This window comes from Myodes glareolus, chromosome 24 (genome assembly GCF_982192425.1).
Source record: "Myodes glareolus chromosome 24, mMyoGla1.1, whole genome shotgun sequence".
In the NCBI taxonomy this organism is placed as follows: domain Eukaryota; kingdom Metazoa; phylum Chordata; class Mammalia; order Rodentia; family Cricetidae; genus Myodes; species Myodes glareolus.
In genome coordinates, this window is record NC_142049.1 from 1371649 (window position 1) to 1394457 (window position 22809).

The 22809-nt window shown below is 47.7% G+C and overlaps 1 protein-coding gene across 1 annotated transcript in view; it reads right to left on the reverse strand.

The window, feature by feature from the left end:
* Map6 (microtubule associated protein 6) overlaps window positions 1–22254 on the reverse strand; it is a 70614-nt gene extending 48360 nt beyond the window's left edge. The window contains exon 1 of the mRNA XM_087901594.1: window positions 20195–22254. Coding sequence (XP_087757720.1) covers window positions 20195–21624 — 1430 coding nt within the window. The 5' untranslated portion in view covers window positions 21625–22254. The remainder of the gene's footprint in view (window positions 1–20194) is intronic.
* Window positions 22255–22809: the final 555 nt, after the last annotated feature.

The window sequence follows — 22809 nt, forward strand, 5'->3', positions numbered from 1 at the left end:
GTTACCACCGGCTCCTTTGCGTAAATGCAAGGTTCTAATGCTACGCTGAGAAAGATAGTTCCCACCTTCTCGCTTGCCATCAAATGATGTCCAAGATTCACCTTACGTTTAATTACATGTCTATGAACATGTGAATACATGGATCCCAGAGGTGTCAGATCCCCTGGAGCTGGAGTGACATGTGTTTCTGACCAGATATGGGTGCTGGAAATTGAACTTAGGTCCTCTGGAAGACCAATCCAAACTCTTTACTACTGCACCATCTCTCACCAGCCCTAAGCACAAACATTTAAAATAATAGAAAAATATCCAATAAGGTAATCCCAGATATTCATACTGCCTGGGATAGAACGTTCTCGTGCGACAAGCAAAGCCTACGGAGGCTGCCCAGGGAGAGACCAGAGCTCAGGCCCAGAGGCACAAGAGCTTAGAGGATTTGTTGAAATTCCAACAAATCCATTTCCTACTCTGAATTTATCTCTCTGTGCCCTGGGTCAAGTCACAAATGCAGCTTGCCAACCTCAGATGTCACAACTATGAAACAGGAGGGCAGGGAGGTCCTTATAAGACTCCTTCTGGGGGCTGGAGAGATGGCTCAGTGGTTAAGAGCACTGACTGCTCTTCCAAAGGTCCCGAGTTCAATTTCCAGCAACCACATGGTGGCTCACAACCATCTGTAATGGGGTCTGGTGCCCTCTTCGGGCCTGCAGGCATACACACAGACAGAATATTGTATACTAAATAAATAATTTTTTTTTTAAAAAAAAGACTCCTTCTGATCACCAGACTGCCAGAGAACATAAGCAGTGGCTTTAAAGGTGGAACTATTCCCAAAAGAAGAAAGGGGGTGAGGGTGGAGGGAGGAGGGGGAGAAGAAAGCTAGTTTGAAGTAACAACGATTAAAAAGCTAAATCTAAGTGAAGCATCCAGTCACTAGGAGAAAGATTAATACATTTCTGAGCCACGTGATACAATAGTGTACAATCTAAAGAATGTAAGTGTTGTACCCATGTATGACAACATTGTGATGAAACCCAATTTTATACAAAGAATATACACTAGTAATTTTTAAAAAGTTAACTTACATTAAAGAAGTTTAAAAAATTTTAACATTGTATTTATTTAGGGTGGGGGAGGGGCATTGTGTACCACAGCTTGCCTGTGGAGGTCAGAGGTCACCTAGCAGGAGTTAGTTCTCTCATCCTGTGGTTCTCAGGGATAGAACTCAGCCAATCCTAAATGAATACTTTCAGTACTCTAGGGAAAATGCAAGGAGTCCAAGGAGGCCCTGTCTGAGCCTGGTTTGTTCTGTCTTTGCCCCCCAGAACTAGAGCCCCATCTCAGAATGGCTGTCACCCCCACCAAGTTCTACAATGACTGCTCCCCACTGAGTCCTACAGAACTGGAGGACCAAGGCAAGTGGTCAGGACTCCAGTTGAGATGCGGCTGAAATGGCGTCCTGGCTTCCCTGCAGGCCATTTGTGGGTCACACAGGGCCTCTGGCTATTGCCCTATTCCAGGTCACTATATCACTTTAAAGCTCAGTTTTCTACAAACAGACATTTCCAGAAAAAGCCACACCTGTGCTAAGGACACTCTAGAGCTGATTGACTAACCGGAACTCCGTGATTGTAGGGAGTTGGAGTGTTACAAATCCAGATCCCATTGTCTTAAAAGACATGCATGGCTCACTTCTGTGACCTAAGACCCTTCGGATGGTCTTCTAAAGTCAGTGACATCTGAACCTACAGTTTAGTTTTATTTGCTTGGTGGTGGCCCTCACCTGTGGTCCCCATCCATGTGCTTGGTCAATACACTGATCTATCAATTTCTTTTTCTTTGTGACTAACTAAAGCTCACATAACTATTTTTATGGTGAAACACACTAGTCAAGGAAACCCGAATCTTTGTTCCCAGACTATGACCAATTAATATTTGGCTCGGAATACCCCATCTTTTATTCCCCTTGTGGAGACAGCTGTGTTTTGTGCTGACAGCTTTGGCATCCAGTGTGGGGCCCCAGGGAACATCCACTTTGACGGAAGGGATCGTCTGGATTGAAGCCAGGCACCAGCATAGACTCCTTTTTCCCAACTGCCCTTGTGGTCTGCTGGGCAGACACTGGGGAGATTTTCCAAGCCTGGGCCTCCCCTTTGTTTTGGTTCACAGCTGCTGGTTTATTCTGGGCTAGCTGATGGATACATTTGTTTGTTTTTAGAGATTTGTTTGATTTTAGAGCCTTTGGTCAGAGCAGCTGGTCCCTGGATCTGTGCCCACTCCAACCCCCAACCCCTCAATCCCTCTAACATCAAATTCAGACTTTTTCTTTCTGATCATCCTCTTATTTATTGTATTCTTGCCTCTTTTAGTTTAGAAATTCTATGGGCGTCAGATCAAGACACCAAAACTAAGATAGTCTTGTTTCCTTCAGTTCAACAGGGTGGAGTCAGGGGGAACTCCCCCCATGTGGACAACAGTCTCATAGGAAGCCCAAGACACGGAGAAGGAATCCTGCTGGCTCAGCGGGGAGGACACATGTTAGGGGTGACATGATAGTGCCTGGAGTCCCTCAAGTTTTCATAAATATGCAGGAAAAACCTGAGACAAGAGGACAGGAAGCAACCTCCTGAGACCTGAGGTGGCTCCTCCAGCAAATTGATCTTCGTCTGACTCATCACAGATCCCTCCAGCTAGCATAGAGGGCTACAGTTTTCAAAGGAGAAAAAACACTAAAATAAGGAATAAAAATTAAAGGAAAGATGAAGCATCAAAATAAGAAAAACCATGTGGCACTCCAGCAGGTTTCATGGTTGATTATTATGAAGTGAATCTGTTTTTTTGCATACTAAAATAGGAATCCTAAACAAAAAAAAATTGGGCAGCTTACTTAAAATCTAAAAACATCTAGGAAGGGAAGATAAAACGTGTCTACCAAAAAAAAAAAAAAAAAAAAAAAACCAGAGAGAGTTTTAGAAGCCTTGAAAATAAACCCCTCCCCCAGCCCCCTCTTGTTCAAACCCTCCATCGCAAGCCCATCCAGCTAAGGTACAGACCTGCAGACTTTTAAAATTCCCACTTCACCATCTAGTTTTGCTGCGGACAGGAGCTTGAGTGCAGGACACTGGACAGCTCAGGCTCAGATAGCTGAAGCATCCTTATTCTGGCAGCCACGCCTATTAAAGGCCCCTGGACCCGTTTTAACCCTTTCTTGTCTTGCTGCTCATATCTGACTGACTGCCTATGCTATCATTATTACTGTGTCTTATTAAAGATTGCATCATCTTAGTTTATTGGTGGAAGTGTTTTTGTATGGTTCCTTTAGACTAGCGCTTTGTGATATATTTTCATGATAAAGTCCTCCCCTCCCCTAAAACATATAAGCTTAGTCTAAATTCCTTAATTCAAATTTGACTAAAGTTTTCAACTTTCCAAGCCAGGGACACCATTACTGGCTCTCCTCAATCTAAAAGCTTTACCTCTTTTTTTAAAAAAATAATTATCTCCTTATAATATAAAATATAAATATAAAATATAAAATAATTTTATATATAAAATATAAAATAATTATGGGGCATACTATAAGAATGGGAAAAGGACTACACAAGACATCTATGCTAAAAAGAAAACCACACACTTAAAATGATAAATACCAACTTAATGTTGGGAAATTTTTACATGGTCAACCAGGAGACGTAGAACTAAACAAGCCCAATCCAAAGCCAGGTGATTTTATCAATTGAAGACGGTACATTGAGGACTTCCTCCAGCCTGTGCAGAGAGGATCCCATCAGACACGCCACACCACCTCCTGGGTGAGAAACTTCTGGAGACAGCACCTTGGGTTCATATACCTCACTGCCAGCTTGTGTCAGCATCTGAGGACACACATGTCCTCAGCTGACCCCTGGCTTGCAACAACCCAAAAGCTAAGCATGCCTTTAGGTAGCACCTCTGCCATTAGGTAGCGTTTGAAACTTAGACGAGATTGTTCTCATTTTGCTGGAAGCCCCCCCACCTGTGGTTCCCATCAGTATATTTGGTTTAGAACTTGCTCCCTCGGTCCCCATGTTTAAAGTATTGTGGTGTGTGTGTGTGTGTGTGTGTGTGTATGTAGTATGTACTCTGGTATGTGTGTGTAGTGTGGTGTGTATGTGTAGTGGAGTGTGTGTACAGTGTTGGTGTGTGTGTGTGTGTAGTGTGGTGTGTGTATGTATAATGTGTGTGTGTCTGTGTGTGTGTGTGTAGTGTGGTCTGTGTGTGTATAGTGTGATGTGTGTGTAGTGGTATATGTGTGTGTGCATGTGTGTGTATGGCATGTACATGAATGCACACCCCTGTGTGTGGATGTGTGGGCTAGTTTTGCATCAACATGACACAAATTGGCATCATTTTGGAATTGGGAATATCAGCTGAGAAGGTGCCACTGCTATATTGGCCTGTGGTGTGATTTCTAATGACTGATATGGGGTTCAAGCTCCTTATGGGTCATTCCTAGCCCTGCTGGTGGTCCTGGGTCCATCTCTATGTCAGCTGAGGGTTGAACTCAGGTCACAATGTTTGCATGACCAGTACTTTACCCCAAGCCATCTCACTGGCCTTACAATCGTGGCACACACCTTTATCCCAGCACTCAGGAGGGTGGGGTAGGGGGAAATCTCTGTGAGTTCAAGGTCAACCGGGTCTACTTAGCAAGTACCAGAATAACCAGAACTTCCGCAGACAGTCTGTCCCAAACAAACAGATAAACAAACAAAAGGATGAGAGGGACAGAAGAGAGAGACAAAAGCTGAAGAGTTCTCGGATGACCCCCCTGCACACGGCCATACAAAGCCCCTCAGCCTGGCGCAGGTTCCTCTGCGTGCCCCAGTGCTGGCACGGCTCTGTTGAGGCCCGACCCTGGCCCTCACAGCTGGCCACTTCTCATTCATTGAGCACACATGAGTCTGTCATCCTTAGTTCCACTTGAGTTCCACTCTTCCTCATGGCAGCTGCCACGGTGTCCTATGGTAACTTCCACACTGGTTCCCATGGATGCCCTCCACTCCCAGACAATCAGGGCTCAGAGCAGACGGCTGCCTGCACTAGGTGGGGACCAGACCATAGGAGCTCTGAATTATCCAGCACTCTGGTTCTTCTATCTATCCCTTCCCAAACACACACTCACGCTCACATACACACATTCACATAGTTTCTCACATATACACACACACATACACACATACTCACGAATACACAAACACACATATACACACTCACACTCACATACATACATTCATATACCTACCCACATATACACACATACTCATGAATACATAAACACACATATACACATTTGGACACATATACACACATTCATACACTCACCTACACACATTCACACACACACTCATACACATACTCACACAATCATGCGTAACTCTGGCCTTTACAAGGAGCTGATGATGTGTCAAACATTTGCACAGCATCCGTAATCTGCTTGACCACGAACTGTGTGCTGCATACACAAGACAGTTTATGGAGTTCGCTTCTTCTAACCCCTTTCACGAATGGCTGTTTGGACCAAGTTAGTGTACACTATGGAGAATAATTTTAGGTTCTTAGTATTTTCTATTGCTATGATAAGACACCATGAGCAAGGCAACTTATCAAAGAAACAGTCTGTTTGAGGCTCACTGTTTCAAGAGGGTTAGAGTCCATGACCATCATGGTGGGGAGCATGACAGAAGCAGGCAGGCCTGTGCTGAGACAGTGGCTGCGGGATTACAGCTTGACCCACAAGCGTCACACACACACACACACACACACACACACACACAGAGAGAGAGAGAGAGAGAGAGAGAGAGAGAGAGAGAGAGCGCTAACTGGAAATAGGTTTTCTTTATTTCTTCTCTTTTTGTTTTTTCAAGATGGAGTTTCATTGTGTGGCCCTGGCTATCTTGAAACTCACTCTGTAGACCAGGCTGGCCTTGACCTCAGGATCCGCTTGTGTCTGCCCACTGATTGATGGGATTAAAGGTGTGCCATCACACCTGACAAAATATTTATTTATCTCATTTGTATGAGAGTTTTGGCTACACGGATGTCTTTTTTATGCATGCACCTGGTGCCTGTGAGGGCCAGAAGAAGGTGTCAGATCCCCTGGAACTGGATTACAGATGGTTGTGAGCTTCCACATAGGGGGTAGGAATTGGACTCAGGACCTCTGGAAGGGCAGCAAGTGGTCTTAACTGCTGAGTCATCTCTCTAGCTTCAGGCTTTTGAACCCTCAAAGCCCATCCCCAGTGACACACCTCCATCACCAAGGCCACACCTCCTAATCCTTCCCAAACAGCTCCACCAACCAAGTATTTAAACATAAGAGCCAATGGGGCATTCTCATTCAAACCACCACAGGCTCCTAAAGGGGGTCAGAGGAATCCCTTCACCAAGATCATATAATAAACAATAATGGGAAGGCTTAGGTTCAAGCTGATGTTTTCAGATCCCAAGGCATTTTATTGATCCTCTACACCACAGCTACCAGATCAGAATACGACTGCAGTAGCCCCCCCCCCTCCAATTCACAGGGATATGCTCCAAGATTCTCAGAGTATGCCAGAAACTGTGGGTAGGTATCTACTATCTAAAGTGTGTGTGTGTACCTATGACAAATTTTAATTTATAAAGTTGGCATGGTAAAACAGTAACAACTAATAATAATAATAATCATACAAGTATAGTTTAATGTAATAAAACTGCCAGCATCACTACTCTTGTTTTCTGAGCTTACATCAAATAAAATAAGGCTCTGTGCTATCTGACATTAGTCTGATAATGTCCAGAGATGAATAGGAGGGTAGAATTTTCTGTGTAATGCTTTTGGGCCAACACTAACCACAAATGACTGAAACCATGAAAAAAGGAAGACTGTGCACTAATTTTCTTGTGATCCTCACCTTCTCTTCAGATCTTTCCTCTTTTTTTGTCCCATCTATAAAAAACTTAAGCTAAATGGACATTTGGAAATATATATTTATTATTTTATGTTATATGTATGAGTGTTTTGCCTGCATGTGTGTGTGTGTGTGTGTGTGTGTGTGTGTGTGTGTGCGCATTACATGCACACCTCAGGGATCTCATGGAACTGGGGAGATTGATGGTTGTAGACCACCACGTGGGTGCTGGGAATCAAACCCACATCCTCTGCACGAGCTCGTAACCACCGAGCCATCTTTGTCTCCTAAAGACTTTCTTTCACAGTCCTGCAGAACCATGAGGTCGATGCCAAATCCCTAGAAAGCTCCTGGGCTCTTGGGGAGACACATTTGTCAGAGATGTACAAATGACACGCTTAGCTGGGTATCACTACAGTGCCAGAGGAAGCTCCTAACCAGAGTCTGTGCACAATCAACTCACACTCCGATTGGTGGCCCCTAGGGAGTTAAAAACCTGGACTTTGACTAGCTGGGAAGAGGAAGGGGACCAGTATGGGTGGGAAGGACAAGAGAGGCAATGGGAAGAGAATAGGGTCGAAATACATTAGCTATATGCAGGAAAATGTCATAAAGAAATCTATTTAATGCCTAACTACTATATGCTAATGACAAACATGAAGAATCAGGCTTCAGAGAAAATTAGAACATAAAGCTTTACTAATGACAGAAACTGCTGTAAATTTAAGCTTGCTAACAATCATTCATTTCTAGTTGATGTCATTAAGACTCGGATTTTATATTTTCTGTTTTAGGTGTGCAATGTTTTCATGAATAGAAAATAGCAAGGGCCTCACCTCCCTGTTTAATTTTTATTTGCAAAGATAAAGCATGAATCAGTGACTCAGATGACTGGTGGACGCCCACAGAAAATCTCACTGAAGCATCCCATGATCTCCCTGAAATCAAAGACCTTGCTCAGACAGAAAAGCAAATAGCCAAGTTGCACTCAAGACCAGAGTAACAGCAGGCAATGTTTACTGTAGGCTGCATACCACGTTAAGTACTGCACACATCACTCATGCACATGTTTAACTGTAGTCTAGCGGGAGGGCTGTGAGGTGGCTCAGCATTCCAGCAGAGCTCCTGAGTTCAGTTCCCAGCACCCACCTGCAGCTCCAGTGTCAGGGGATCTGATGCCCTTTTGTGGCCTCCACAGGCTTCTGAAGTCACACACATAGATTCCTCCTTCCTCTACACACACATATAGCCATACAATTAAAGAATAAAAAAAAATTAAAAATCTAGCAGCAAGCACATGGTGACACATGCCTGTCTTTTCAGCACTTGGAAGGACTGAGAGTTTGGGGCCAACCTTGACTGCATTGCAAGTTCCTGTCTCAAAAATAATCTATTAAGAATCTACCTAAAGGCTGGGAGGTGGTGGCGCATGGCTTTAATCCCAGCACTAAGGAGGCAGAGGCAGACTGATCTCTGCGAGTTCGAGGCCAGCCTGGTCTACAGAGTGAGTTCCAGAACATTCAGGGCTACACAGAGAAACCCTGACTTTAGAAAGCAAAACAAAACAAAAAACTACTAAGCACCAAGCTAGGTTCTGGGAGAGCCGTGATGGAGGAGGCAGGAAAGAGAAACACGGACCTGAGGGAATGTAAGGTCTGTCAACAACTGACAAAGCCGGTGTCTCTGGTATCCCTGGTTCTGTGTTACCAATGAGGAAAGAGGTTACATCACGTCTCCAACGTCTTACAATTAACAAGTCAGACAGCAACGGAACCCAAGGCCCCAGGATGCGGGGGTAAGGGCTGTGCCCTTAAATGGCCGCCTGCCCCCCACACCTCCCTGCCAGATGCTTCCTTCTGGTCCCTTCCTTCCAGTGAAGCTAGCTTCTGCATCCTAAGTCCACACAGGCAAGCTTCTCCAGGAAGTGGTCTGACCAGGCTTATCTCACTTCCCCGCATTCCTCAATGCTTCCCAAACGCTCCTCCTTCTGACCGGCTCCCTCCCGTGGCTGTAATGTTTCTGCCACATGTGCCCCTCCCTAGACCAGGCACTCCCACAGACAGGTCTCTGTGTAAGCTCTCCACCCCGCCAAGGCCACAGGTGTCTTCAGAATGGATAAAGGACGACTTCCCCCTCACCTACTCTGTCCCACGCTGTCAAAACAATAACAAGAAAGCAGCCCGCGCTGGCTCTGGCTGCTGTACAAGTGTGAACTTTTCCAGGGTCATCAGGACTCTGTGGTCTCTACTGTGTTACTGTGACCTTCCCAAGGCCACACAGATTTTAAGCTAAAGTGCATCAAACTCAGGTTGTGATGGTCACCACCCCCTGCTCTAAACACCAGGACACAGCTCAGGTTGTGAAGGTCACCAACCCTGCTCTAAATGCCAGGACATCTGACAGGTTGTGATGGTTGCCAACCCCTGCTCTAAATGCCAGGGCACCCCTCAGGTGCAAGCCACTCTTCCGCCTCCAGCCTTTCAATGGAACCACCCAGCTGTGCAGGGCTCCTGTACAGCTCTCGTCCCTGATGGTCACCTTCATGGTGGTCAGCCGGCAGCTCAGATAATGAATTCACGTCACTCTCTCATGACAGCGGTCCCCTCAAACGGGGTCATGCGCTTGTTGCCAGGAACAGAGAGGCCCAGTGTCCCAGCCCTTCAAGCTTTTAAGATGGCTGCATTGAACTTGGAATAAAACTATTAGTCCCCCTGCGTTATTATTATGGAATTAAGACCACATAAATCCAGCCTAATTCCCTGCTTTTTACAGCATAAGCCTCTTTCACAACAGACTAAAAGCCCCACGGGCCAGGGATTTAGAAAGAGGAAAACCTGAGTGAAATTGCACACTTCCTGAGTGTGGGGCTCCTGACTCAGCTCAGGGTGGGATTTGGTCAGAGCACCTGCTGTGTCCCTGCGATTTCAATGTTCAACCAGAGCTGAGACCCCGCCCCCACCTGGTAGGGGGGAAGCATCAGGCGTGGGAGCAGGAAGCAGAAAGGCCTGATCCTGGAAAGCAGTGACCTCAAGCCAAGTGTTGGGTCTCACCCAGAAGGGAGAAGGGTCCACAGAGAGGGTAGGACAAGAAGTGGGGAGACCTCTACCCCAACACACAAACAGTGTTGATGGAGGGTGACCGCATGGATTTAGGAGAGGGAGATGAGCCCTTTTCTTCTTCTTCTCCTTCTTCTTCCTTTTTGGTTTTTCGAGACAAGGTTTCTCTGTGGCTTTGGAGCCTGTTCTGGAACTCCCTCTGTAGACCAGGCTGGCCTCAAACTCACAGAGATCCACCTGCCTCTGCCTCCTGAGTGTTGGGATTAAAAGCGTGCATCACCACTGCCCGACGAGATCAGCCTTTTCTAGAACAGTGTGTGGAACTAGAGGGCTGGGGACAGAAGTGGCATAATGGAGCTGCACAAGTCAGACAGGGCTCCTGTCTGGAATGTTCTGGAATGAGGAGAAGTGAATTTCTGGGCCTGTCTGGCCACTGACAGGTATGAGAACTCAGTTCCCATTCTTCCCTGACTCTCCATCCTTATATGGCGATGTTAGTCTGGCTAACTCAGGACATGACACAAAGGCAAGTGAATCTCCGTGAGTTAGAGGCCAGCCAGGGCTACATCCTAGAGAATCCTAAATAGAAGCTGGGAAGGCAACCATAACTCAGTCAGCGAGGCACACTGGCGTGAGGGCTTGAGTTCAATGCACAGCAAGCCCATGGCATGCCAGGTACACGACACGTGCCGGAGAGGCTGAGGCAGGAAGATTCTTAAAAGTTTTCTGGCAAGGGCTGGAGAGATGGTTCAGAGGTTAAGAGCACTGGTTCTTCTTTTCAGAGGACCTGAGTTCAGTTCCCAGCACCCATATGGTGACTCACAACCATCTGTAATGAGGTCTGGTGCCTTGTTCTGACCTGCAGGGATACATGCTGGCAGAATACTGCACATATAATAAATAAATAAATAAATAAAATCTTAAAAAAAAGTTTTCTGGTGAGCTACGCAGTCCCCAGGTGCTAGTAAGAGAGCCTGTCTCAAAGCTGGGCCTCACCTGGTGTGATAGCCAAGGTTGTCCTTTGGCACAAGCACTCAACAAATGCGACGGAAGCACGCTGCTGCCTCCACGCTCTCCAATGCTCGGCCCTCTCACGGTTTTCGCTTTGTCTGTCTTTGTCTTAACCGTTGTGATTTAATTGTGAGAAAGCCTTAGGTAGGATGCTTGAGAAAATACACTGTAGGAAATGCCACCAAGTGGGCCGACGTTGCAAAGTCACGGCTAGGAAATGGACGGTGACCACGGGGCACAGCAGAGTGAATGAGCTAGTGTTTCCCTGGCTCTTAAGGGTTTTGTGGCCTGAGGTCTGGGCACAGTTTCTACCCCACATTAGGCTTGACCCCACAGAAAGCCTTTCATTCATGTGCCAATAATTACACATCGATATGGAATAAGTGAGGGCCGTTATTTACTGCACGCTATTCATGTGTCTCCCAGTGTGGGGGAAGCTAGAGGCAGGGACAGTCAGAGACGGGGAAGGCAAGCATGGAAGCCAACAGCCTGGAACTCACTGACTCACCCCACCCCGCCCCAGGAGATGGGTGCATGCTGAACTCTGGTCTCAGCGTCCCTCTCCTCCCCTCCCCTCCTGTCCTCTCCTCTCCTCTATCTCTCCTCCCCTCCTGCTCTTCCCCCGTCTCGTCTCGTCTCTTCTCTTCTCTTCTCTTCTCTTCTCTTCTCTTCTCTTCTCTTCTCTTCTCTTCTCTTCTCTTCTCTTCCCCTCCCCCACCCAGACTAACATCTCTGGGCTTGGTTCTCACCGACAGGCTGATGTTCAAATCTTTCTTTTTCTGTTCTGCTCTTTCTCCCGAGCATCAAACTTTATCTTCATTTAAATACTTTTTTTGGTTAATAGACACACACACCCCTAGAAGTCTCCATGTCCTGACCACTGACTCATGCAGGCCAATGCCATTCTCACGCATACAGAAGACATGACTTTCCCAACACCCCGGGAGGTTCCTCAGCCTCACTGAAAACACCACTACTCCAACCACAATCAGAGATTCCCGCTTGTGTGGGAACGTCATAGAAAAGCGGGCGTGCAGTGAACGCAGGTGTATTTATCGTCTCCCACTCACCACTATGTCTGTGCTCTATCTAAATTAGTGTGTGCCACGGTCTTTGTCACTGCTACACAGCCGTGGTTCTCACTACGTCTGTGCTCTATCTAAATTAGTGTGTGCCACGGTCTTTGTCACTGCTACACAGCCGTGGTTCTCACTACGTCTGTGCTCTATCTAAATTAGTGTGTGCCACGGTCTTTGTCACTGCTACACAGCCGTGGTTCTCACTACGTCTGTGCTCTATCTAAATTAGTGTGTGCCACAGTCTTTATCACTGCTACACAGCCGTGGTTCTCAGTTAGGAGTAAATCCTCGCTGCCACAGCGGTGTTTTATGGAGATACTTTTATTGCTACAACCTGGGCAGGGAAGGGTAGGAAATACCTCTGGCATGACGTGGGTAGAGGCTGTGAGTAGGGCCGGGGTGTTGCCAAATACCCTACACTGCAAAAGCAAAAGGCAGCCCTTCATGAAAAGGAATTGTCCATTGAAAATGTCTCAACGCTGAGATGAACAATCTCTCTGTGTATCAGTCTCCTATAGCAGCCACAACAAACTCTCAGAATGGAATGGTTGGAAGAACACAAGGCTGGGCCTGGAGGAAGGGACCTGTAATCCCAGCTCCTTAGGAAGCCGAGGCAGGATGGAAGATCACAAGCAAAGGCCTTTTTCAGTGAGTTCCAGGCCAACTGGGGTGACTTACTGAGACCCGGTCTGAAAAAAATAGGGCTGATGATGTAGCTCAATAGTAGAGTGCTTGTCTAGTGTGCACAAGGGGCGAGAGAAGGAAAAGGAGGAGGGAAGAGAACCCACACAAACTTATGGAGGAAGCTCTGGTGTTCAGTCATCCATAACGGGTCTTGCTGGGGTCTGTGCGGGGGCAGCCCACATTTCCCCCTTTCCCCAGCTTCAAGGCATGTTTCCTTTTTCTGGCACAGTCTTTCCTGTCTTTAAACCTAAAAACAGGCAGCCAAGATCCTGAGCCTGCATCTCCCAGACACTGACAGCTGTCTTCCTGTTTCTCTTCCGTGCTCACACTCAGTCCTCTGGGGCTACCCAGGCTATTCTCCCCACCACAAGATCTGTCTACACAGTCGCCTTTGCCTGTGTACCCACAGGCTCCAGCACTTAGAGCGCGGCTCCTTGAGGGAAGTGCTGTCCTCCCCATCGACCCCGCTATAATGCTCTCCGTCACCCGCGGGCTCTTACACACTTGCACACTTGCACTGTGCTCGTTTCTGTTAGGCAGGTTCTAAGGAAGGAGCTGTTGAGTCATAGGGCAAATGAACGAATGCTGTAACACGATTGTGCCAGGAGTATTTCCGTTTTCATTTTCTACTGAGACTCTCTTTGTAAACCTTCTGAAGACATTGCCAACTCAACTTGTCCAATACCGAAGGAACACCCCTCTTACACAACTTGTTCCAAACGACTTAAAAGAGGGACGCCTATTCATCCAATTTTATAACCTTATCCCAATACTACATGAATCCAATAGAGAAAAAGATTGAAAATGTCAGACCCATTTCATTTACAAATACACATACTAGTATTTTTTAAGTTAAAAACAGCAAACCACACTCAGGATAATAAAATCATTTCTTTTATCTAAGTAAGGTTTGTCCCAGGACAATAAATAAGCCTTAGTATCAGGAAGAAATCTATTAACATTAAAAAGTAAAAGCAGACATCAGTTGATACATAAAAATTATTCAGCGAGATCTAACGACCACCCACAATTTAAAAAACCCCCTAGCTTAAAGAGGCGAATGGGGAGTTTCCTAACCCGGTCTCTGAAAAACAGAGCAGACTCCACCTTCTATGATAAAACATCAGAAGCAGTCCTGTGTCCCAGACAGGCAGCTATTATCCCAGGCCACTCAAAACAACACTAGACGTTCTAACGAATGCAAAACACAACACAAACAAGACACAGACATGTTGGAAGCGTGACAACAGATTACCACTTGCTAGAAATATATAATCATCCCCTAGACAAACTAAATCACAGTGTGATAAGGTTACGGAACACAAGATGAACTTAGAAAAATAAATGTGTCAGACCAATGATATGTTAGTAAATGTAACCAATATGCTTCTCACCAAAGGAACAATAATTAAAGGATAGAGTAAAATAAGAGAAAACAAGAGTGTGGCATTAGCTCAGGCTAATGGAACAGAACAAGGGGTCCAGAAATGGTATCCAAGTATATGGGACGCTTCCACACTAGAGGAGAGACATCATCTGTTAATGGGGAAAGGCAAGCCTTATGAAAGGTACGGGACACACATGTGAGGGGAAGGCTTTTTTTAAAGGTTTGTTTTATTTTTATTTATGATACATGTGTGTATGTCTCTGAACATATGCATGTCAGATCACCTGGAGCTGGATTATAGGTACTTATGAGTTGCTGGGAATTCAGGTCCGTTGCAAGAGCAGCAATTGCTCTGCTAAGCCATCTCTCCAGCTACGCCAATCACTAGTCCTAGGGGATTTGATTCCTAAGTCGTTCTACAAATGAATAAAAAATCCAATGAGGTACTACAAGGACAAGTGCTCAACTATGTTCATAGCAGCGTTGTCATAGACAGAACCTGGAAACAACCTAAATGCCCCTTGACAGAAGAATAGATAAGGAAGATGTGGTATATTTACACAATGGAGTACTACACAGCAGAAAAAAATGACATCTTAAAATTTGCAGGCAATAGATGGATCTAGAAAGCATCATATTGAGTGAGGTAACTCAGAACCAGAAAGACAAATGTAATATGTACTCACTCATAAGTGATTTTTAGACAGACATAAAGAAAAAAAAGGCTATAATTTCAATCCCAGAGAACCTAGACAACAAAGAGGATCCTAAGAGAGACATACATGGATCTAATCTACATGGGAAGTAGAAAAAGACAAGATCTGAGTAAATTGGGAGCATGGGGACCATGGGAGAGGGTAGAAAGGAAAGGGGGAGAAAGGGAGGGGGGAGAAAGGGAGGGGAGCAGAGAAAAATATATAGCTCAATAAAAACAATTTTAAAAAATAAAAAATCCAATGAAGTTACTACAGACTAAACTGTAAATGGATAATATAAAACTTTAAAAAACTACATGTAAGATTATGTATCTATATAAAAACTTGTGGAGAAAAAATATGTAAGTAAAGATGTAACAGACTTGAATAAAAACCACGTTTGCATAAGGGCAACTCATCCCCTTAAAAACAGACAGTAGTGTTTTGCCAAAGAAAGTCTTAAGTCTAACTTAGCAACAGGAATAGATTTGGGGGTTCTAGTTTAAACTTGCCCAGTAGAATGTCTGAGGACATGGCCCAGGAATCTGGAGCTTGGGAAATTCTCTGGGCCGTTCTTCCACAACCTGAAGTTTGAGAACCCTGACTTAGGAAGAGGCATAACCTGGACTGGCTACAGAATCACTGAGAATTTTAGGATGTTCAGATGCAAGGCCATACCCTGGATGAACTGCATCAGAGATTCTGAGTGGGACACCTATACATCAGCATTAAAAAAATGTATGTGTGGGGCTGGAGAGATGGCTCAGAGGTTAAGAGCATTGCCTGCTCTTCCCAAAGTCCTGAGTTCAATTCCCAGCAACCACATGGTGGCTCACAACCATCTGTAAGGGGATCTGGTGCCCTCTTCTGGCCTGCGGGCATACACACAGAAAGAACATTGTATACTTAATAAATAAATAAATATTTTTTAAAAAATGTATGTGTGCCCATGTGTGCATGTGGAGGCCGGAGGTTGATATCAGTTGTTTTTCTTGGTCTTGCTCTGCCTTATTTTTGACACAGGTTCCTCACTGAGCCTAGAACTCATGAATTCAGCTAGGGTACCTGGCCGTTACGCTCCGGGATCTGTCACTGCTTGCTCCAGAGCTGGGGTTGTAGAGGTATGCTGCCGCATCTGACATTTTATGTGGGTTCTGGGGATCTGGACTCAGCTCTCATGCTTGCCCAGTGATTTACTAACTGAGCCTCTCTCCAGGCCCTGCATCAGCATCTGTGCAGCAAGGTTGAGGTGTTTGCCCCAGGCGAAGGCTTGTACAGAGAGGCCTGTGTGTCCCGCTGGCCTTTCCCAGGTGACACTGTCTTGGCATGATTCAGGCTTTATTCCAGTTAAAGGAGACACAATCTCCTTCCTTATGTAGGATTAAAGCATACTCATTGGTACCCCTAGCACCCTGGTTGGCATATGGCATGGCTTGGAGGTCATTTCATGCTCTAAGTTCAACCATGTGAAACTGAAGGGAATTTATCAAAATGTAGGTGAATAAACATTTCACTAAGCCCCCCAAATCTCACACGATCAGCAAATCCAGGCACAGAATTAGGCCATGACGCACACGAACACGACAAAGCAAAGCCCTTCTCTTTGAGTTCTCATGGACTGGGGAGATGTGTGGAGAAGCACATTCAAGTAAGCAAAGACAGAAGAGTTCATAGAGTACATTCTGAGTCGAAAGAAAGGAATCCTCCTGAAAGGCAGGACCGAGGAAGGTGCTGAAGAGTCAGAATCTCAGGCTGTCTTGAGGCATTGCTATGACTTGGGAAGTAGAAAATTAGGGATGTGTGTAGTTGGCGCATAGGGAGAAAGTCAAGTCAGATGGGCCCTCTCCAACCTTCATGCAAGGCTGGAAGGCAGGCACCGAAGGCTCTTTTTCTTTCTGAGTTCCTGTTAGTGCGTTCATTTTTCAAATATTTTGCCTCTGTATTATTAATTCTACCTCCCAGAGCCTCCGCCGACTTCATCTAGAAAGGGTTTGTCATTAGCATTTCTGCAGGGAGCACCTGCTACCCCATCCATTCCTATTAACTGACAGCCAGGGCAATGGGGCTGACTAGGAGAGGGATCTTAATCCCCTGCTTATGACTGACTTATTTCCTAATTGAAGATGCCGGGTTTAATGTCACAAATGGCGTCCCAAGAAAAATCCACCTTTAAGACACGGTTCTCAATTTTATAGTATCATCTATGTAAAAGATGTTAAAATTTTATCAACCGCATGATTATGAATAATGACAAAGATACCTCAGACACCACTTGAGTGCGAAAATCCCAGGCTGGCGTGATGGGTCATGACTCAGCTGGGCTGCCGAACAGGAAGGACAACGTCTCAAAACCAGAGAATTCCAGGGTAGCAGATGTTACTTTACTGACTGTTACTTAGCATATATACGATTCTGCATAGCGAATGTCCATTACATTACAGACCAGTAGAGCAGATGATGGATCCTATGTTCTTTTCTCTTTACTAAGCAAACGGTTCACATTACTGTCATGTGATGGATGTCGCTTTTAAAGCCCAGGAGAGGAACCAGCTGCCATGGTGTAAACACACCATGATTTATGGGGAACGGCAGAAGAAAAGGTTTTAAAAATCAAATTGTCATTGACGTGGAGCCTAATTTGGTTTCTATGGTGACATTAGGCCCCTCTACAATAGACATGGAACACACTTAAATTAAGGAGCTATCCAGAATCATAGCAAGAAAAAGAATGTCAGACAATAGGCAAGGAAAAAAAAAAATCAACGTTCCAAATAGGCCCATACATCCCAAACATTTTTTCTCCACAGCATATATGTTAATTTATAGAATATATTATTTCTCCACAGCTATTTTCACCCAAAGCCCATTCCTCTAGAATTGATTAATGTTTCTTCTGGGACAACAACAACAGCCACAAAGTAAATTCCACAACTAATTTGTCATAAATTCAAATTGTTCATTAAAGAAATGTCTTTCAGCAAGACTCATTTTTTTCATGTTTCAAAATACAGCAAAAGGGCATCAGTGGCCACAAAGTCATATGCATGTATTTCACAGAGTCATATGTATATATTTTACAGAAAAAGCGATTTTGCTAGACTTCCGGTAGCTGGTAAAAGCTGTCCTTCTCACCGGCACTGAGAATGTCCCCTACTCTGTCTGACCATCCAGTATTTGTGTAATCCGAAACATGAAGCAGGGCATGCCTACTACAGGTGAGGTTTTGCTGTAGGGAAGACTGCTACATGGAACAAAGGCACAGACCAACATCGGTAGTGAGGTGCATCTGAGAGCCATGCTCATTTTCGACTGTCTGACCCAGCGTCCACAAACAGAACAACTCCAGCCAGTTCAACCTAAACCGAACGGGATCACCCAAGGCAGTGTGGAACCTTGAGTTGGCATGATCTCTACGAAGGTCAGAAGGAGGAAGATCCTGGTGGGTGGTGGGTAAGGGTCCATCCGCCAGACAGGGCAGAAAGGAAACAAGAAGATGAAGGGGGCTGGAATCCGATGCCAGGCTACCCACAGGCTTCTCAGATAATGAGCCAGGACTTGTGAGCGAGAAAACCATGGCAGAACCAGAAAGGCATGTCTTTCTTTGTGAGTTTCTTTAAAGTCCCGGCTTGTTTGTTCCCTTCTCTCCTTTGATCCTCTGTTACTAGTATAAACATTATTGTGAAAACCCCACTTCCCTGTGGCTGTCCAAGAAAAAGGAGCTTTTCCCTTGCTTGAACCAGAGTTTTGAAAGGAAGTGACGGACCACTTCTGGGAGACCAATATGGCTGTGATACCAGCTAACCCTGAGAGAGCTAGCTGGGGGGTGGGGGGGACAGAACTCATGAAGACGTGGAATTCTGAGGCAGGAGTCTGATTTTTGCCTTAACAAGAGTTTCTACACCTCCTGGTCTTCTGCCGTGTGAAGAGGTGCTTGCCATGTCCGCTGAAGAAGACCATCGTTCTGACCTGAGGCCTCACACAGTGTTGGCGGAAGGCATTATCTCAACAGCCCTTCCCCACACCTGCAGGGGAAAGGCACCTAGCTGAATATGGCTGATAAAGGGCCCCATGAAGAGCCATGCCTGGACACCACTAGCTCACACACTCGCCATGCACACCTGCTTCCCCAGAATCCCAAGTTTGGCGTTAGACGTTCAAGTCAACTAGGATCTACCAGTTAAGTGATCTTGGTTGAAACACAAAGGAAGGATTAAAAGCTAAACATTCAGAAAAACACACTGGATAGATGAAGGGTGAGAAGGTAGGTCGGAAGGCTAAGTCTGCAGCACAGAATTCTAGAAATGTGTGTGTATGCGCGCGCGTGTGTGTGTGCATGCGTGTGTAAAACAGGGACCATTTCCATCCTTGAATGCATTCTTTTACAAGGAATGTGTATGCGCCAGAGAGGACAAGAAACACATCTACTGAACACAGGGAAAAAGAGCTGCCTCCGTACGTAAGAGGGCTGGAGATCTAGGAATCAGAAACTAGAGTAAGAAGGCATCGTGTAGGAGATTATAATGGAAACAAAAAACCACCACTGTGTCCCAGGCATGGCCAGTTCTCATGAGTCACCTCTTTCCATCCTCCCAACGGCCAGCACAACATTTGGCATATAGTCAACACTCAAAACTGTACAGAAAATGTCCTAGTGTGAACGGTCCTGAGATAACCATTATTGATTACATCTTACAGATAAGATCTTGAGGTCCAGGAAGGTTAAGAAGCTGGCCCTACGCGTCAAAGCTACTAAAGACGCCAGAGGGAAATGCCTTCGAAGTACCTGTGGTTGAGGAGACTCATTTGTAAGGATCGTGTGGGGAAATCTCGAAAAGGGTGTGGCGCTTGAGTGTCAGCCAGGGACGGGGAGAGAGAGCGAATAAGAGGCCAAGAGAAAGAAATGGGTTAGGAAGGAGAAAGGATTGCTTGGGAAGAACTGGGAAGCGAATGGCTGACACTGGAGCCAACTGGGGCGCGGGGGGTGTGGGGGGCAGGATCCAGGCTAAGGTAGCAGGTGAACTGGGTGGGGCAGGAGGAAAAAACGCACTTCAGCTGGGAGGAAACTGACAAGGTCTCTGTGGGGCAGGAAGGGTGCTGAACTAGGCAGCAAAGAGGGCAGTGTGCTCTAGGGGTGGCACAAAAAAAAACGAGCTGGGAAGACAAGGGAGGAAAATGTTAAGGATCAGCCTACAGGGTGGGGCAGGGAAGTCTGAGTGGTGAGCGTTCTGGAATGTCGTGGCTAGGGAGAGGGCGTGGTCTGAATGCAAGGCTTTCAGTGGGGAAGTGTACCCTGGGTAGTCCTAGCGAGGGGGATGAGGGTGACCAGCATCACCTGCTGCCCCTGTCTCACCTGTAGGAGCTGCTCACTGTACTCGTCACCTCCTCCCGGATTTGCCTATTGAGGGCATCTGCCACGGCGCGCCCTTTGCCACCTTCGGGCCCTGCGGCTTGAGCATGGGCAGCGGGTGTCTGCTCGTGCCCCTCAGAGCGACGCACCATCCAGGCCGGTCCCGCCTTCCTCCTGGTGTCGCGCTCGTCTGCACCAGAGGCTTTTCCAGCTGCAGGGCCGCCCTCCTGGGTCAGGGACTGGGCGGGGGGCAGAGGCGACTCATCGTGCCCTTCGGTGCGAGTCACCATCCACGAGGGCCCGGCCCTTCTGCGTGTGTCACGCTGGTCTGCACCAGAGGCCTTTCCAGCTGCAGGGCCGCCCTCCTGGGTCAGGGACTGGGCCGGGGGCAGAGGCGACTCCTCGTGCCCTTCGTTGCGAGTCACCATCCAAGCCGGTCCCGCCTTCCTGCGTGTGTCACGCTGGTCTGCACCAGAGGCCTTTCCAGCTGCAGGGCCGCCTTCCTGGGTCAGGGACTGGGCCGGGGGCAGAGGCGACTCCTCGTGCCCTTCGGTGCGAGTCACCATCCACGAGGGCCCGGCCCTCCTGCGTGTATCGCGGGGGTCTGCACCAGAGGCCTTTCCAGCTGCAGGGCCGCCCTCCTGGGTCAGGGACTGGGCCGGGGGCAGAGGCGACTCCTCGTGCCCTTCGTTGCGAGTCACCATCCACGCGGGCCCAGCCTTTCTGCGTGTGTCGCGCTGGTCTACACCGGACGCCTTTCCCGCCGCCGGCACCCCGGCTCCTCCAGCGCCTTCCGGGTCCCGGGCTTCGGCAGAGGTCTGCATGACCCCGCGCTCTTGGCTCTGCGGCCGACGCTTGGGTACCCCAAGAATAGACTGAGAAGGTTGCGATGTCGAAGGAATCTGCACCGGCTTGGGGATCCAGGGGTGGTCCCCGCGGCGGGGCAGTGGCCAGGCGCGGAAGTCCTTCTGGTACTGGGTCTCGCGCTCGAAGGGCGCGTCGGAGGGCTGGTACTCGCTGCGCGGCCGGCAGCTGGGCTCTGGCCGCTGCACCTTCCAAGCTCGGTAGTCCTGGCGCATCACCGAGTCCGCGGGGCCTGAGCCGGAAGTGGAGCCAGAGGCCGCGCCCAGACCCAGCCCGCTCCGGCCGGGGGCGGTTGCAGTCTCGCGGTCGCCGCTGGGCCCGGGCGCTGGCCCTGTTGCCCGGGCAACTACATCCGACTCACCCTGGGCCGGCTGCGTCTCTATGGCGACAGCGCGCGAGGGGGGCGCTATCGCTGACTGCAGCGGCGCTAGCGGCTGCGGCGGGGCTCCTGGATGCTCGGTGGCCTCCGAGTACTTGGTGAAAACCAACGGCACCGCAATGTCCGCCTTGTCCAGCTGGTTCCAGAAGCGGGCAATGCAGCAGGCCCTTGTGATGCACGGCCACGCCATGATGCTAGGTGCAAAACCGGTCGTCTCTCTCTTTTGGTGGTCCTAAATCAAACCTCCAGTCTCCCTTTAACCCCAACCCAGACCCGCCAATGTGGTTCCCACCGCTCGCTCCTCCTAGCAGTCGTTTGCCTCGTCCTCCTCCCTCAAAGAGCACCCGGGGACGAGGTATAGCTGAAATAAAGTCCGCAAAGTCCCTCGATTACCGACTGCAAACGCCTTCGGCAGAGAACCTGCTGTATTCGGCGACGGATGGGAGCGAGGCTCGGCGTTCCAGAATCCAGGCCTAGGGCGTCTGGGCGCGCCCTCCCTGCGGCTACGGTGTCGTGGAGACCCCGGCCGAGTGAGGAGATGTTTGGCAGGGAGGCTGTGGCCTTAAGCCATGGCGCAGAGAGAGGACTGGGCAGGACCCGCAAACAGGCTCATCTCTCCTTTCTGTCTGGTTCAAGTCGGCCGCCTAGTAGGGCTAGGCAGCGGTCACCTCCAACCCAGACAGAGCAGCAAACCCAGCTGCCTCTGCCGTCTCGATACCCCTGGTGATGCCGCAGCCGCCGCCGTCTCTGCTGCAGAGAGGCGGCCCCACCCTTTTCTGCAAGGGGTGGGGGGTGATCAAGAAAAGATGCTGAGAGTGTGCGCGCTGCAGAAAAAAATCACCTGCTGTCGTCAGCGCGCGCTGCTGAGAGGTTGCCCTCTCCCTGTCCCCTCCTCCCTTCTCTCCAGCAGCTCCTCCCTCCTCTGTTTCTAGGCAACGGCAGAACTGGGTCCTTGGTAGGTTCAAGTCCCAAGCTCCTGAGGACTTGCTGTCCTTGGGTTGCTGGCTTCTCAACATGGATCCGAGTCTCCTCTTTAGTAAAAAAATAGGCTCGACCACTGGAAGAGTGCAAATATTAAATTAAAAAGTATAAGAATCCCCCCTCCCAATGAAGTGTCTGTCTCAGAATAGATGCTTTTGTTCTTTTTTTTAATTTTTATTTTACTTTTAAATATGTGCTTGTGTCTATGGGTATGGGAGCCTGTTGAGGTCAGAGGGCCAGAGGCGTCTGGTTCCCTTGGGTCTAGAGTTACTGTTATGAACTTCCATCCCAGCCTGTGAGGGTGCTGGGACACAACTCGGGTCCTCTGGAGCATCAGAGTCTTTAACCACTCAGCTATCTCTGCAGGCCCTGAACAGACACTTTTTAAAAGGAA